This window comes from Gracilinanus agilis, chromosome 5 (assembly GCF_016433145.1).
Source record: "Gracilinanus agilis isolate LMUSP501 chromosome 5, AgileGrace, whole genome shotgun sequence".
Lineage (NCBI taxonomy): Eukaryota > Metazoa > Chordata > Mammalia > Didelphimorphia > Didelphidae > Gracilinanus > Gracilinanus agilis.
In genome coordinates this window covers 1679713-1694906 of record NC_058134.1, presented here as the reverse complement: position 1 = coordinate 1694906, position 15194 = coordinate 1679713, and the positions used below count along the sequence as shown (strand labels likewise).

The 15194-nt window shown below is 58.4% G+C and overlaps 1 protein-coding gene across 1 annotated transcript in view; it reads left to right on the top strand.

Moving 5' to 3' along the window:
* The window catches only part of ICA1 (islet cell autoantigen 1), a 25718-nt gene that overhangs the window by 5341 nt on the left and 5183 nt on the right, over positions 1 to 15194 (top strand). The window contains exons 2-9 of the mRNA XM_044678302.1: positions 225 to 423; positions 8743 to 8868; positions 9300 to 9398; positions 10597 to 10682; positions 11947 to 11996; positions 13204 to 13266; positions 13356 to 13397; positions 14857 to 15120. Coding sequence (XP_044534237.1) covers positions 225 to 423; positions 8743 to 8868; positions 9300 to 9398; positions 10597 to 10682; positions 11947 to 11996; positions 13204 to 13266; positions 13356 to 13397; positions 14857 to 15120 — 929 coding nt within the window. The remainder of the gene's footprint in view (positions 1 to 224; positions 424 to 8742; positions 8869 to 9299; positions 9399 to 10596; positions 10683 to 11946; positions 11997 to 13203; positions 13267 to 13355; positions 13398 to 14856; positions 15121 to 15194) is intronic.

Genomic DNA, 15194 nt, shown 5'->3' with positions numbered 1-15194 from the left:
CCCCAGAAAGGGGAGCCCCGGCCGCCGGGCAGTGCCCTCTGCCATGCCCCATCCCTGTCCCTCTTCTGAGAAATGGGGAGATGCTCCCCCCCGCAGGCACCCCCCACCCCCCTCAGGAGCAGCCCCGCCTGGAGGAGGAGGCCGGCCGAGCCCCAGCCTGGGCGGGCCCCCATCGCAGCCCCCCGACTGGCTCTGCCATTTTGAGATCCTTCCCTCTCCCGCAGGCTGGCCTTGCGCAGTCCCTTGTGTCGCCTCTACCAAGAGGTGGAGACGTTCCGGTACCGGGCCATCTCGGACACGTGGCTGACCGTGAACCGCATGGAGCAGTACCGGACGGAGTACCGAGGCGCCCTGCTCTGGATGAAGGACGTGTCTCAGGAGCTCGACCCCGACCTGCTCAAGCAGATGGAGAAGTTCCGCAAGGTAGGCGGCTGGGCTGCAGGGCAGAGGGGCGCCCCCGGGGAGGAGGGAGGTGCCCTGGGATGAGGGGTGCCCCGGGGAGGAGGGGGGCCTAGACCTGAGGGCAGCCGCCCAGGCGGGCACGGGGCTGAGGCTGCCCATCTACATCCATGGGTTTGGGTCCGGCTTTAGCCACGCTCTGGTTACCCCGAGCAATGGGGGCCCAGGTGGCCAGGGAGGGACGGGGCTCTCGTGGCCTGGGAAGCCCAGGCTCTGCTCTCCTGCCTTGGCTCAAAGGGCCCGGCGTGAGGGTCTGTCCTGCGTGGCAGAGGCTGACCATGCAGCACCGTGTGCGGGGGGGGGGGGGGGGGAGGTGGTCTTGGGGGGAGAAAGAGGAGAACTTCGTTCTGCGTGGCACGCGTGGCCAGGACACGATCGCTTCAGCCATTCTTCCCAGCGTCCTGAGGAGAGGCTGGAGCGGCCCATCTTCTCTGTCTCCAGCCTGGAAGCAGCCGGACCTCCGGCCTCTGCACCTGACCCTCAGGAAGGCCCTCCTCGGCCTCTGGTGACGGGGCGCTCACCCCCTTCCCACTTGGGAGCACTCTGGCTCCTGTGGCTTTTCCCTGCCTGTCCTCCGTGTCGAGCCCTCGTGCTTTTTGCCCAGCAGGCTTTCTCTGATTCTGCTAGAACTTTCCGCTCCTCGGACCCTGGACTCGGTGGGGCGAGGCAGACCCTCGAGGTCAGCAGCGTGTCTGCAGGATGGAGGCCCGCAAGCCTTCGGGGGGCTATTGTGTGTGAAGGAGGAGCCTGGCTGCTCTCGGGGTCCGTGTAGGCGGCCTGGGCCCCGCAACTCCCCTCGGGGCCTCTCCTCTAGGGGACCCCCAGCCTTCGTTCCCCGGAGCCACCTGGCCGCCCGGCAGAATCTAGTGGCCAGAGACAGGCTCTTCCAAAGGAAGCCTCAGGCCAGCCGGCCAGGCAGCTCCTCCTCTGACCGCTCTGGCTCGGCTCCAGCAGATGCCTTCAGCCCCACTCGGCACTGACCGCAGAGGAGGGGAAGCCTCCAGCAGTCCCTGAAGCAGCCCAGGGTCACCTGGGCAAGAGGCCCGACACGGCCTCAGTCGTGCCGGCCCGTCTGGAGTATCCAGGATGGTCCTGGGGCCGGACGGCCAACCAGACTGTTGAGACGGCCGAGAGTTGGAGGAAGGAAGGAGGAAGGACACGGTGGCTCCCTGTGGGAAAAGGAGGGAGGCTCTGCGTGGCCTCGAAGGACAGACCTAGACCAGGGAGGGGTAGGCTCGGCCCACAGGTCAAGAAAGACCCGAAAGATAAGCGGACGAGCCGCCTTCCTTGGAGATCCGCAGCTGGATGACCCCTCCCAGGGCGCCACCGTCCAGGGTAACCTCGGCTCAGGGGGGAGGCCGCCCACCCAGAAGGGCTAGGGCACCCCTTGGGGCCCTGAAGCTGGCCCTGGCATGGCTTGTCCATGGGGGTGGGAGAGGCCGACCCGGCCTTGGACTGTCCCATTCTGTTCTGTGTGTAGAGCCAGGAGGGCCTGGATTCAAATGTGGCCTCAGACATCCTGGTGACCCTGGGCAAGTCATTTCCCCCCCTGGCCAGCCCTTGTGGCTCTTCTGCTTCGGAGGCCGCTGACCAAGGAAGGACGGCACAGCGAGGAGCTCCCTGGCTTTCCCGGCCCACACTGGGTCCCGCCTTGGGAGTAGGCGGGGGTGGCTTCCTCGGGCTTTCAGCAAAGGCAGCCACTGGAGACGGTCGGAGGGGCTGCCCTGCGGCCTCTGCAGGGACTTCGGAAGGGGAGACCCCAGGCGGCTCCGGCACAGAGCGGAGCCCCCTAAGAATGGGCTCTCGAGGGGGCCCGGACAGGGCGGAGAACCAGCCAGACCCTGTGGGCTTCCCTCGCGGGAGGAGCCTCTGGAGGGCCCGCGGAGAGGCGAGGGTGCCCGCGGGCAGTCTGCGCCCCTCTTGGGGGGGTCCCAGGCTGCACTCGGGGCTCTCGCGTCCTCCCCCGGAGCCCCCATATTGAGCCTCACGGCTGTGGCTGCTCTGCAGGTTTCCCTTCTTGAAGGAAGCGCTTGTTCCTCCCCGCCCTTGGCAAGTGCCCAGCCCGGAGGGGGCGGCTCCCAAGAGCGCCCCGCCCCGCCCCGCCCCGCCTCCCCTCCCCATCCTCTGGGCTGCCCCGCATGGCCCAGCCTGGACACTTCCGGCCCGTCTTCCCGTGTGCACGTGTGTGTGTGTGTGTGTGTGTGCGCGCGCGCGCGCGCCGGCGGGCACGTGCCCATGCCCAGAACAGCGGAGGAGAGTAGAAGAAAGACGGTTGCGAGCGGCGGCTGCCCGCTGTGCGCCCCGCCCCCACTTCCCAGCAGCCTTTGGGGGAAGCTGCCTGGCAGACCGAGGGCCCCCCTGAGGCTTCTCGCCTGGCAGGAAGAGCCGAGGGAGCACCGCAGTCGGAGGACCGGCTGGCCACAGAGGGGCCACCGGCAGGCCGGACCTTCCTTCTGTGGCTTCACAGACTCAGATGGGGTCGATCACGCATCCAGGCGGGCGTCTTCACCATCCACTGGCGGAAAGGGCGGCCCAGAAGAAACGGCTTTCCCGAGAGCGCAGGGGCAGGATTTGAACCTCGGGCTACGCCCCTTCCATGCTGCCGGTGCCCTAGAGGCTTCTGTGGAGGGGAGAAGGGGGTGAGCCCTCCGCCGTGGCAGGCGGGTCTGTTTACCCTGTTTACACTGTGCCTGGTGTGGCTGCCCCAGGCCGAGCAAGGCCCCCCCCCAAAAAAAAAAAAATATTTTCTCATTCCAGCCTTGCAGCAGCCGGGCCAGGGACCTGCCATTAACCTCCATTTTATGTACCAGGAAGCCGAGGCAAACCTGTGACTTGTCCAAGGTCACAGGGTGCCTGCCTGTCCGAGGCTACATCCAAACTCGCTGCCCCACCAGCTGCCTCTCAGGCTGGGCTGACAAACACCCTCTGCAAAAGGTTGGCCATCAGCAGTGTCTCCTTCTGGCCACTCTCTCTCATCTCAAGAAATGAGCTGGCAGGATCTTCAGCTCTTCTGGATGGGGAGCAGCAGCTGTCCTCCGGCACTTCCCCAGAGCCCTAAACACTCATCATCCCTCCAGGACTCAATCCTGGGTATCGCTTCCAAGACAGAAGAACAGTAAGGGCCCGGCAGTGAGGGCCAAGTAATGCCCAGAGTCAGCCAACCAGGAAGTACCAGGCCATTCTTGAACCCAGGACCTCTTTTGATCTCCTGGAGCTGACCGCCTAGTGTGGATGAGCCCTCGATCTCTTCAGTCCGGGATCTGGAGCTTGGCGGTGGCCAGACCCCACGTGCTCACTGGCCCCTCAGAACTGCTCCTTCAGGGCTCGGCCTGCCACCACCTCGAGAGGCTGCAAATGGACTGTAACTCCATTCACCTGCAGAGACGAGGCGCGTCACGCCTCCTGCCCGGCTGTGCTTGGCCACAGTGGCAGCGAAGAAGGCGGCCGGCACCCTGCGGTGCCTCCAGATCAGCATCTGGGCCAGCCACTCCTCTGCCCTGCCTGGCGGTCAGCTGGGCCTTCCACAGGCAGGAACCTGCCATGGTGGCGGCGGCAGCCCCAGCCAAGCCTTCGTCCCCTCGCTGGATGTGCCCCGCAGGACTGAGCCTCCACAGGGGTCAGACCAAGCAGAAGGGCCAGAAGGAGGCAGATTGTCCCAAGGAAGGACCCAGAAGTCTAGGGGGCAACCTGGAGCCTGCCTCGAATATCGCTGAGACAGAGACAAATAGAGGGAGAGACACAGACACAGAGACAGACAGAGAGACAGAGATGGGGTTTTCAGAAAAGACACCGAGTTTGCTTCAAGCAAGAAGGCTCTATCTAGAGAAACCTGAGGGCGTTGGGGGTCAGAAACTCCTGGATTCGGATCCTCCTTCGGTCCTTACTAGGGCCCGGCTCGCGGAGCCCCCACTCCAAGTGGCTCTTTCTCCATCTGCTGAATGGGGTCAGCAGTGGCAGCTGCCTCACGACGTTCTTGCTGGAGCCCAATGGATGGATCCAAAGAGATGGTGGCACGAGGGCTTTGGCCTCCTTACCCTGGGGCAGAGCGGCCTATGCATCTCCGGCCCCCAGCTTGAGGATTTAGCTGCCTGGCCTCCCATCCCTCCCACTGAGGCTTCTGGGAACATTTCCAAGCCAAGCTCGCTGGCACACGCACCATGAGAGCAGCCAGTGTCCCCAGAAGTCCGACATCCCCAGAAACAAGGCCGTGTACCTGGGGTCCAGACACTGCCATAATCTAGTCCACTCTGATAAACGTTTCTTAAGTCCCTCCTATGTGCCAGGCACTGTGCTAAGTGCTAGGGATACAATTAATAAAAGGAAAGACAGTCTGTGCCCTCGAGGAGCTTACAGTCTAACGAGGGGAGACCACACGCAGAAGGAGGTTGGCCCAGGGGACACCGAAGGGGAACTCGGAGGCATCTAATTTTGTGCAAGGCCGCAGGCGCAGAGTGGAGGCCCAGACTCCAGGAAGGTGTCAGGAGGCGGCTGTGCCTCCATCCCCCTGGCCTCCCAGAGGCTGAGGAGCCAGAGCTGGGCAAGGCTTGAGCTGGTTTCCCAGTGGTGAGATTCAGGGTGAGGCAGCTCACTGTGGAAACGAGGCGGGCAGGGAGCCCCAACACAGAACTCACAGTCTCCAGCGGGCACCAAGGGCATTCCAGGAAGCTGGTTGGGGCCTCCAGCCTCTGAACCCCTGCCCTGACCAGAGCCAGCAGCCTCCGCCTGCTGCCTGGCCAGGGCTCTTCGAGGAAACAGTGCTGAGATGCATTCAGTCAGCCTCCTGGGGGAGTCCTGTCCCTGGGGAGCCGCAGAGCGCTGGCCTTTGACTTTTCAGATCAGCTGAGGAGGATGGGGAAGGCTGCTCTGGGTCTTCTCCACGCACGCTGAGGAATGCCTCTTTGCCAGTTTATGAAAGAAAGAATAACCTTTTTCATGGGCATCATGAGTGCTCCAGTCCAATGCCCAGAAGCACTCGGGAAGACACAATACAATCTAGAGGTTCTGGAGTAATACAAGGTTCTAGAGACGGCTTTCCTGTTTTGCACCATCGTTATTTCCCTTCTTTGTAACAAAGGAGAACAGCTCAGTGTGTTCATCTGGCAGAGCCGTGTTGACCATCTGAGTCCTGAGCAGCAAGCTTACTACTCCCTTCTCCAGCACAGATCTCTCGAGATCTATTTATCGTCTCTGATAAGGAGACGATCCTGACTGTTAGCTCACAGCTGCTTCTCCGAAGTGCCATTGAGGCACGAGTTTATTATATATGAAAATTCAAACTCCCTTTCACCCACGAGCACAGAGAGAGTTTTACAGCTTCGAAGACATTGCAATAAGTTTAGACAATACATAGAAACCTCCGAAACTTCAAGGCGAAGATCAGAGTACAAGGTTGGATTGTAGCTGCTTCATTATCCGTTAAGTCTGGGAATATTTTGCTGGCTCGGGAAGTCCCTGAATTTTTTGACCTTGAATGTCTAAAACCACTTTTCGAGACCCAGCAGCTGCATTCCTGACCAAAGGGGAGAATGGTAACCTCTTGACTACTGGTTTGCTAGGAGCTTAACGCTTTCTAATAAGGAAAGGTGTGGATCAGAAGAGGAGTCTCAGATTTTTATCTATTTGAGGCTGTTTCTCTTATTGGCTTCCCACACAGATCTTCAGAGGGACTCCTTGGGTTCTTCAGATTCTCAACATTTTGGTCCCAGCACTTGGTTTCTCCTTGTTGCCGAGATATAGAACCCTAAATAGGAACCATCACCCCCACCCCCGATGATTCCTCTACCTTCTGAAGGTTAATATCATTTAGAGAAGTCAGCAAGTCATCAGCTGCCCCGTTCTTGCAGAGGAAGCTCCCAGAGGTGTCTGGATAACTGAGGCGTCCCCTTCCCTAACATCTGCCTCTGGCCCACACTTGCCATTTATTCCCCAAGCTCCTTGCATGTTTCTTCTTCTGTCTGGACAGTCCATTTTGCTTTCTAGTGACAAGATTGCTTTGTTTTTGCCCCTGTTGATCTTCACCCAAACGTTCTCCACCCTGCTGACATACCCTGTTTGGTTCCAGAATCTGCTATCCCCAAATGGCTTCTCAACATTCATGGTGTCACTCTACTCTCCCTCCTTTTTTACCTACTCGGTTCCTTTTGAATGGTGGGTGACCCATTCTGAGGCATTTTCCAGGCACGAACCTCAGCCTCACCACCCCCCCCCATGCCTTAGTGATCCCTCCGGAGGCAAAGAGCCTCCAGATGAGTTTCTAGGCCATTTGGGTTTCTTGCTTATAATGGACCTGTAAGGCCAGTGATTGGAGAGTGTTTCCTGGTTGCTTGTGTGCTCGCTGCACGATTTAAGAAAATTTCTATTTTGCCACTTTCATTTTCAATCTGTTTTCCAAAATTCTCAAATCTGGACTGTCTCCCTCTCTCTTCCTGTCCCCTCCCAGAGATGAGAAACAAGTTCTTCTCAGTTATATGCGTTTTATCGCACAAAACACCTCCATGTTGGCCCTTGCTGGGAGAGAATATGCCCATGGAACCCAAACCCCCAAAGGAAAACACAAGTAAACTAAAGTGATAGATGCTCTGCTTTCATTTGCATTCTGACTCCAAGGGTTCTCCTCTCTGCTTGTGAAAGGAGCACCTGGCCCAAAGGCAGAAGGAGTCGGCCTTTGCTGGGGAGTTCGGTATATGGGCAGCTGAAGAATGAACAGGAAGAGGGGGAAGAACAATGTCTATTTTTCAAAGACTGGCCTGCTTGGCCTGCCAGCAGCAGGGGGACACTCATCTCTTCTCCATTCCTGCCAGGCCTCCCAGACCTTGGGCTCCCTTCCCGGTCCATGGAATGATACCTGTGAGGCCAAAGGAATCATTGCTGCACAGAGAAGCTCTAACGGAAGCCAGATCGGGGACTCCCTCATTCATTCCTGAGAAAAGGGTCGTTCTCAGGGAAGAACAAGACATTTCCCAGCTGCAGCAAGACAAACGTCCTGTGGATGGCCCTCCCTGCGGGGGAGAAGAGCCCACTCTTGAATGAACTCATTCTATGGGAAGGCGTGAGATGGCAAAGACTCCCCCAGATTCAGCAGAGGCCCCGTAGAAAAACCGAAGATCATTGCCACGTCCAAATTGGAAACCCCAAACGTCCAGGCATGGACCAGAGCAAAAACCACTTTGGCCTTTGGATGAGAGGGGACTTCCAGCATCTCCCCTTCCCTCTGCCCCCCCTATGGAGTGCCATTTTGGGATGTCCTCAAAGAATAGCATTGGTGCGAGCTGCCTCCCAGGATGCTTCAGGGACCTGCTTCTAAACTACGAAGTAAATGTGTGCTGTTCAAGAAGCATTTAGTAACGACCTACTGTGCGTGTACCAGGCCCTGTGCTGAGGGAACAAAGACAAAAATAAGATAACTTCAGCCCTTGCCCGAGGAGTTTGCCTTCTCTCAGGGAAACCAGATGGTTCTTCGCTTAAGTAAACACCACAAAGGAAAAAAGCAAATGGGATTTCAAGGAGGAGGGTTCTAGCACACATGGGGATGATGGGAGAAGTGTCAGGGCCCTAGAAGGGCCCCGGAGCCCTGGGAGCCATCCTTTGGTATGTACACACCGTGCCTCCTGCCCTTGAAATCCTATCTGCATAGATGTGTGTGTTTATCGGTGGGCATGTTGCTTCTGCCTCGAGAGGGTGTAGCAATCCAGGTATACATTAATTGTGATATTATTTTAAGAAGTATTCAAAATGTATACCTGGATTGCTACAGAGGGCAGGCACTGCCTCCTGGTCTTTGTATCCTCTTTTGGTGGGGCTTCGTGGCATTTACCCCCTTTCCTCCGCTTTGGGGGATCATCTGGGCATTTTACAACAAATGGCGGCCACATCTCTTCTCAGGCTGGTCAGCGTCGTCGCAGGCCCTGGTTTCACTGAGGACTGCTAATGAGCCCGAAGCTCCTTTTCTCTCTGGGCCTAAGACTTATGTTTTGGGCCAAGTGTGGGCCTTTGCCTTTTCACCGAGTCTGGCAACCGTTGAGGCTCTTTTTTGTTTGGAGCTCTGGTGTTTCCTGCTTCTGTGGGAGGTGAAGGGCGCATAGGGAGTGGCGGCAGTACCATGATAACTTTAGCCTGCGGAAGGCAGGGGTCACCCCCACCTGTGAGGACGCTGTTTCAGGGCCTGCCTGCGCAGTGTGCCAAAGCGGGGGATGTCAGGAGTCCAGCCTTGGCTCAGCCTGGACTCTTGGCCCGAAGCTTAGGAAGAGCAGAGCAAGGGAAGACTGTCTCCTGTTCACCTTCCAGGTCCAAGCCCAAGTGCGCCATGCCAAACTCAACTTCGACCAGCTCAAGAATGACGTGTGTCAAAAAGTGGATCTCCTCGGGGCGAGCAGATGTAACCTCCTGTCTCACGTGCTCACGACATACCAGGTACCTCCCTGGCGTGGGCCATTCTGCTGGGACGTTGCCCTGGGGAGGACTGGCTGGGGGCCAGGGAGAGGAGAGGGCGGGGGAGGACGGCAGCCAGGGCGGTGAGGGAGGCAGGAAAGGCCCACGACGGCCGTCTCCAGCAGCCAAAGGTTCGTCACAGGAGAGGAGGCTCAGCCTTGGCCTCTGGCCCCACAGAGCAGGACCAAAAGTAGTGAGGAAACTGCAGAGAGGCCCATTGAGGGCTGAGGACAGGAAAACCTTCCTAAGCTGACTGCAGGAGCTGCCCCAAAGCAGGCTGGGCAGCTTCTAGAGGGGGGAGGGCTTCCTGCCTCGAAAAGCCTTTAGGGAGGTCCCCCCTGACCATGAGCCAAACGTGGAGGGCCCTGGGCCATGGCCACTCCAGGGTTCAGAAGGCTCCCCTCCCTTTCCAGACCACCTTGCTTCATTTCTGGGAAAAAACCTCACACACAATGGCGGCCATCCATGAGAGTTTCAAAGGGTACCAGCCCTATGAGTTCACCATGTTGAAGGTAAGAATGCCAGAGTGACCCCCAGGGCAGCTTCTGCCCTCAGTTTGGCCATAAACCTCCAGGCCCAGCACAAAGCCCGCATCTCTAGCTTTTGGTTGGCGTCATCATCCACCTGAATCCTCCCGACTTCCCTGTAGGCTCGGACGCGAGTGACCCGTCCCTCTTTTCCACCCTGCCCAGCCGTTCCTTCTCGAGCTGCTTGGCTGGCTTCGCCCATGTCCCGCTTCCTTTCCTTGCATGCCCCCCAAGCCTCCTCTCCTCCCTTTTACACACTCTCACGATGACCACCTCGGCTCCCATGGGGTCAGTTATCTCCAGGCATATGATTTCCAGACCTACACATAGTCCCGCTCTCGCTCCTGAGCTCTGATCCCATAATGCTGCCACCTGCCAGGGAGAATGTTCCAACTGGACACAACTCAGCCTTTAAAACCTGGAACCCCTTGGCTTTCCCTCCAAACCCAGCCTTCTTCTCATTGCCCTCGCCCCAGATTTCCAGCCCCCCAACCTTTGTCCCGGGAGTCAACTTGAACCCCCCCCTCACTCTCCCCGGCCCCACATATCCAGTTAGTGGCCAAGTGTTGGCCATCTCTGTCCTGCGAACTCTTCTCTCCAGTCCCACAAGCTCCGTGTTTCCTTCCTTGAGGACCCGGACTGCTTCCTTTTCGTCCTTGCCATCCCGGCCCCTTGGACAGCGCCCATTGGCTCTTCTTTTGCACAGGGGGCTTTGGTCATCCTGCTGTGTAGGTCCCCCAGTAAGAGAACAAAAACAAGGCCCCTCTCACGGAGCCAGTGGGCGGGCTGCTATTTGCCTTAGCTGCCCCTGGGGAAGTGGTTTTCACAGCCGTTGCCATTGCAGCCACCCCAGACAGCATTCCTCTGGCCTTCCCTGTGAGGTACAGCGAGGCCCAGGTCTCTGGACTTGGAGCCATGGTGGCCTCGCATTGGAGCAGGGGGCGGAGCGAGCCAGCGAGCCCCTCCCCTCCGAAGGGCTCATGGGGCTCCTTCCTGTGGAAGGGCAGTTCTGCCAAGTTCCCGTCTCAGCCTTTCAAGCCGCCCCTCCACCAGCACCCCACCTCGAGTCTGACCCCCAGGGTTCTGGCCACTGCCTCGGAAAGCTTCTCTAGGCTGGGCCGGGCATCTCCTTTGACCCTCTGCTCTCTCTTTCTCCTCTTCCCTCTGTCTGCATCATGGCCAGAGCTTGCAGGACCCTGTAAACAAAATAATAGAAAAGGCTGAAAAGGAACGAGCCCAGAAGGAAAGCCCAGAGAGGAAGCCAGAGCAGTAAGTGGGGAGCAGTTTCAATCCAACACATATGAACTCCCTTCTCTGGGAGGCGCTTCGGGGGGCAGGGGGGGTGTCTAGCATGCCCAGAATAGGCAGGCGGGATTTCTCCTTTCCTTTCCTGTTGAAACAATAAGGAAAGCCCTTTGCATGCGAAATGGTTTCTCTGACTTTCCTATAAACGGTGACTCTGGAATTGAGGTTAGTTCTTTCAGGCAGCGGATCCCAAATGTTCCTGTAATGGGGATGGCGCTGAGCTAGAGGCCTTCACAGTAAAATCAGGGCTGGGGCGAGGATTCCCATTATCACCACCATCATTCAGTTTCGTCCTACGAGTGCTGGCCAGGGCGATAAGAGAAGAGAAAAAGTTGAAGGCTTTAGAATGGGCAGTGAGGAAACTAAACTGGCACTGCACGGGTAGTATGATGGCACACTTGTAGAATCTAATGAAGAATTCATTGAAAATAATTAATGGTGTTGGCAAAATTGCAGAATAGAAAATAAATCCCTTTAAGCAGTGATGGGCAAACTTTTTAAAGAGGGGGCCAAAGGAAAGGAGGTGCTCCTCTGTCAGTCTGTTTCTTTTTTTTTTTTTAAACCCTTGTACTTCGGTGTATTGTCTCCTAGGTGGAAGAGTGGTAAGGGTGGGCCATGGGGGTCAAGTGACTTGCCCAGGGTCACACAGCTGGGAAGTGGCTGAGGCCGGGTTTGAACCTAGGACCTCCTGTCTCTAGGCCTGACTCTCACTCCACTGAGCTACCCAGCTGCCCCCTGTCAGTCTGTTTCTAAGGCAACTCTTTCAAAGTTTCATTGTATTGTATCCTCCTCATTGTATTCATTGATTAGAAATAATGTCATGAGGCTCATTCAGGGCCATAGTTTGCCCATCACTGCCCTTAAGTCATCAGCATTTTTCTCTATACTACCAATAAAGCCCATCAGCAGGAAGAAGAAAGAGAAGCCCCGCTTAAAACAACTATAGACAATATAAAATACTTGGGAGTCCATCTGCTAAGACAAACCCAGGAGCTATATGACCGCAATTACAAAGTACTTTTCTTACAGTATAGTCAGTTCTGAACAACTGGAAAGTAGTCATTGCTCATGGATAGGCTGAGCCACTTTAACAAAAATGGCAATTCCTCCCAGATTAATTTCCCTATTTATGCCCATGCCCAGAAACTATCGTACAGAGCTAGAAAGAATAAATGTTCCTCAAACACGCATGACTGACTGAGCTCCCTTCTTTCCTGTTTAATTTAAGGCTGATATCATTAGAAGTGGAAAACCCTGACAAGAAATCCACTTACTTAAGTAAGTTCTGTGTTCCTTTCTCTCTTGCTCCCAAGTTCTGTTTAACGCAGTAGTTCTCTCCCTCCACCTTGTCTTTGCCCAAACAATGTCCAGGCTCTGCCCAGGGTCAGGGGACTTCTTGGGACTTCCAGGCTTGCATTTTTTAGAAGTTCCAACATGGTTAGAAGAGCGCCTTCCGGGGCCCTGGAGAGGCATGTGCTAGAGGTGGGAAGGTATCATCATGCACAACCCTCTTCTCCCCGTTCTCCTTCTCTCCCTCCTTCCTCATGTTTCCCCTTCTGAGGCAGCCTGGCCCAGCGGAGGGCCAGAAGTCAGAGCCTGGTTCTGCCCCTCACTCGTGTGACCTTGGGCCGTGATGCCAACCCCCTGGGCCTGGTAGCTCTGCTGGAATGTAAGGAGGCTGGACTCCATGGCCACAAGCTTCCTTCCAACTCCAGACTGGGATTCTGTGGGTCATTGCTTCAGGTTTCTGAGGTCCACCCTGCCTGGGTGTTCTCTCAGGCAGCCCTGGCATGCACAGGGCAGATGCCCAGAGGCTTGTGCTTGGCACAGCCGCACAGACCACTCACCACCTCCTCGAGAGAAGGGGGCAGGGAGAAGGCATATCAGCTAGTGGCCCAAACTGCCAAGTGCTCCAGGCCTCAGTCTCCCCCTCAAGAAAGAACCACTTGCACAGTTGACTATTGGGCTGTTGAAAGTGGAGCTTAGAGGGAAAGGGATGGTCAGTGTCTACCCCCCTGCCCAAGGCTGCCCTGTTTGTCCTCGGGACCTGGCACAGAGCAGCTTGGTCACTGCTGCCTGGAAGGATGGTGATGGGGGACAGCTCTGCCCTGTGGCTGCAGGGGCTCCTCTCTCCACTCTCCCACCCTGTGCTCGTGCCTGGGGCTTCTCCCAGAGGGGCTCTCTTCCCAAGGCAAGGGCTGGTGGTCCCGGGAGCTCCTACTTCTTTTAGGGAGTCATCTGGGCCTCCTTCCCTCTGCCCGTGGCCACGAGAGCAGGCCGTGCCCTCGGAGGCCTGGTGGTGCTCCTGGCTCTTGGGCTGGCCCTTGGGATGGGCCCGGCCATTTGACTTGCTACCCCAGAGCCCCCCCGGCCTCAGATGGGCCCGAGGCCTAAACCAGTGGGCGCCCCCTCCAGGAGGCTGTGGGCTGGGAGCATGCGGTGGGGCTCGATCTGGGCTGACCAGCATTGTGTGTTGTGATTGCAGCTGAGGATGGAAAGAACGTCTTCTCAGCCCTCGGAGCAGAGTGCAGCCATGCTCAGTGCTCAGGTAGCCCCATGGACGGGACGGGTCACAGCCGGGCCTGGAGTGCCTGGACAGCGAGGCCGACTCGGCTTCTCTCCTCTTCCCCTCTCTAGGAGCCATCAGTGAACTGCTGGACCTGGGACCGGTAGAGGCAGGTGAGAACGAGGAGCTGCTGCAGGGTAGGAACTCACCCGCTCGCTCTTATGGAAGGGGAAGGGCCTCTGCTGGGGCCAGGCCCATCTCCGAGCTGCCCAACAAGGAGGCGTCCCTCCTGGGAGAGCCCCAGGGTGGCATCTGTTCCATCCCCAGTCATGTCCAGAGTAGGCAGGGGGTCCGAGAAAGCCCCTGCAGCCTCCTTGGAGGGCTTTCCTGCCTCTGTGCCATCCTCATTCTGGTCTGTGGTGCCCCCAATGTTCCTGCCTAAACCACGAAGCAGCCCCACTCTTGGGGGCGTGGAGGATGCCGCGGGGCCTGTGCTGGTTAACCATAGCCGTGCCCACTGCCCAGGGTCACTGGGATGCCATGCTGCGCCAGGGGTGGCTGGGGAGAGGGCAGAGTATTTATAGGCTCACCCGGGTGCCACCAGCCTGCCTGTGAAAAGCTTTCCTTGCTCCTGTCTCTTCTTGCCAGCGTTGGCTGGGGCCTGCAATGGAGCCGGGGTCTCCGGTGTGTCCCCCCCTCTCCCCCTGGCAAAGACCCCACTTTCTAGAGAAGCTGCCAGAGCCCAGAGTCTCCCACAGTGACGGGTGGCTCTGGGAAGGCCAGCGCTCCCTCGGGCGCATGTCAGGGTGGCACCACTGCCTCGGTGCTCCATCTCTTGGGGGTGCTCAGCGCCTGCTGGAGCAGGAGGGAGAGGGAGGCCTTGACAGTGGAACCCTGCCCTGAGCCCTGGGTACCCCGGTGGCATCCTCTGTAAAGTGGGGAGACCGTGAGCAGCTGCTTCATAGGGCTAGTGTCGGGGTACCGTGAGGTAACACAGGGAAAGTGCTGCACGAATGCCGCCTGCCTTGTCGCTGGTCAGGAGGGCTCTTGGTTGCTCCAGACGCCTAGCAGGCCCCGGCACTCACGCCATGCTTCCGAGGGGAGGGGCCACCCCCCAGGAGCCCAGACTCAGCCTCTTTGGGCAGTGAGCCGGACCCCATCCCAGAGACTGGCTCTCGGCACCTCTGCACCCTGCCTTCCCCGGCTCCTTTCGGGCCCCTCCTGGCCCCCTCCGCCTGTTCTTGTTCAGGGCTTCACTGGGCCTCCTCTTCCTTTCCTTTCCCCCCCTCCCCCCCAAGCGTGGAGTCTGTCTTTCCACAAGGCACCACCAGGGGCACCGGCTGAGTGTTAGCCCTCATGTCAGTGCTGGTCAACAGCAGACACGTGATGGGGAAAAGGAAGGGCCGGGCCACGGGCTGGATAAGAATCTGTCGGGGCTCAGTTCATCCAGGCCTCCCGGCCCCACTCCATGGCCCTCTCCAAAATGAGCGGGATGGGGTCCCTCCAGCAGCTCCTACCCCCCCACCCCCACCCCGTACTTCTCAGCCCCACGGACTGGGCATTGCCAGGGAATCGGCTCCCGCGGTATCGCCTGCTTCCCCCGGGGCAGAAGAGCCACTTCTTTGTCCCCAGCTGACTGGACAGGCCTGTTCCCCGGATCTCGCCAGGTCGCCCCAACCAGACTCTCAGATATGGAGTTGTTGGCCCAGGCTCGAGGACCCCAAACTGCCGCCCGGCTCCCTCCCTCTCTGTGTCTCCCATCTTTCTCTCCATCTCCCTCCGCCTTCCTGGCCGGCAGCCTCACGGGGGCGCTCCGCTCGGAAGCCTGGGCCGGGGCTTCGAGCCGCACCAAGTTGGGGGTTAGAAATCGGCGCGCCGATCTCTCTAGGTCAGAAGGCGGCCTCGCTCCGCAGGCTGCCTCCTGGGGGGGGGGGGGGAGGCGGCGGGGAGGGCGGCGGGACCCTGGACAG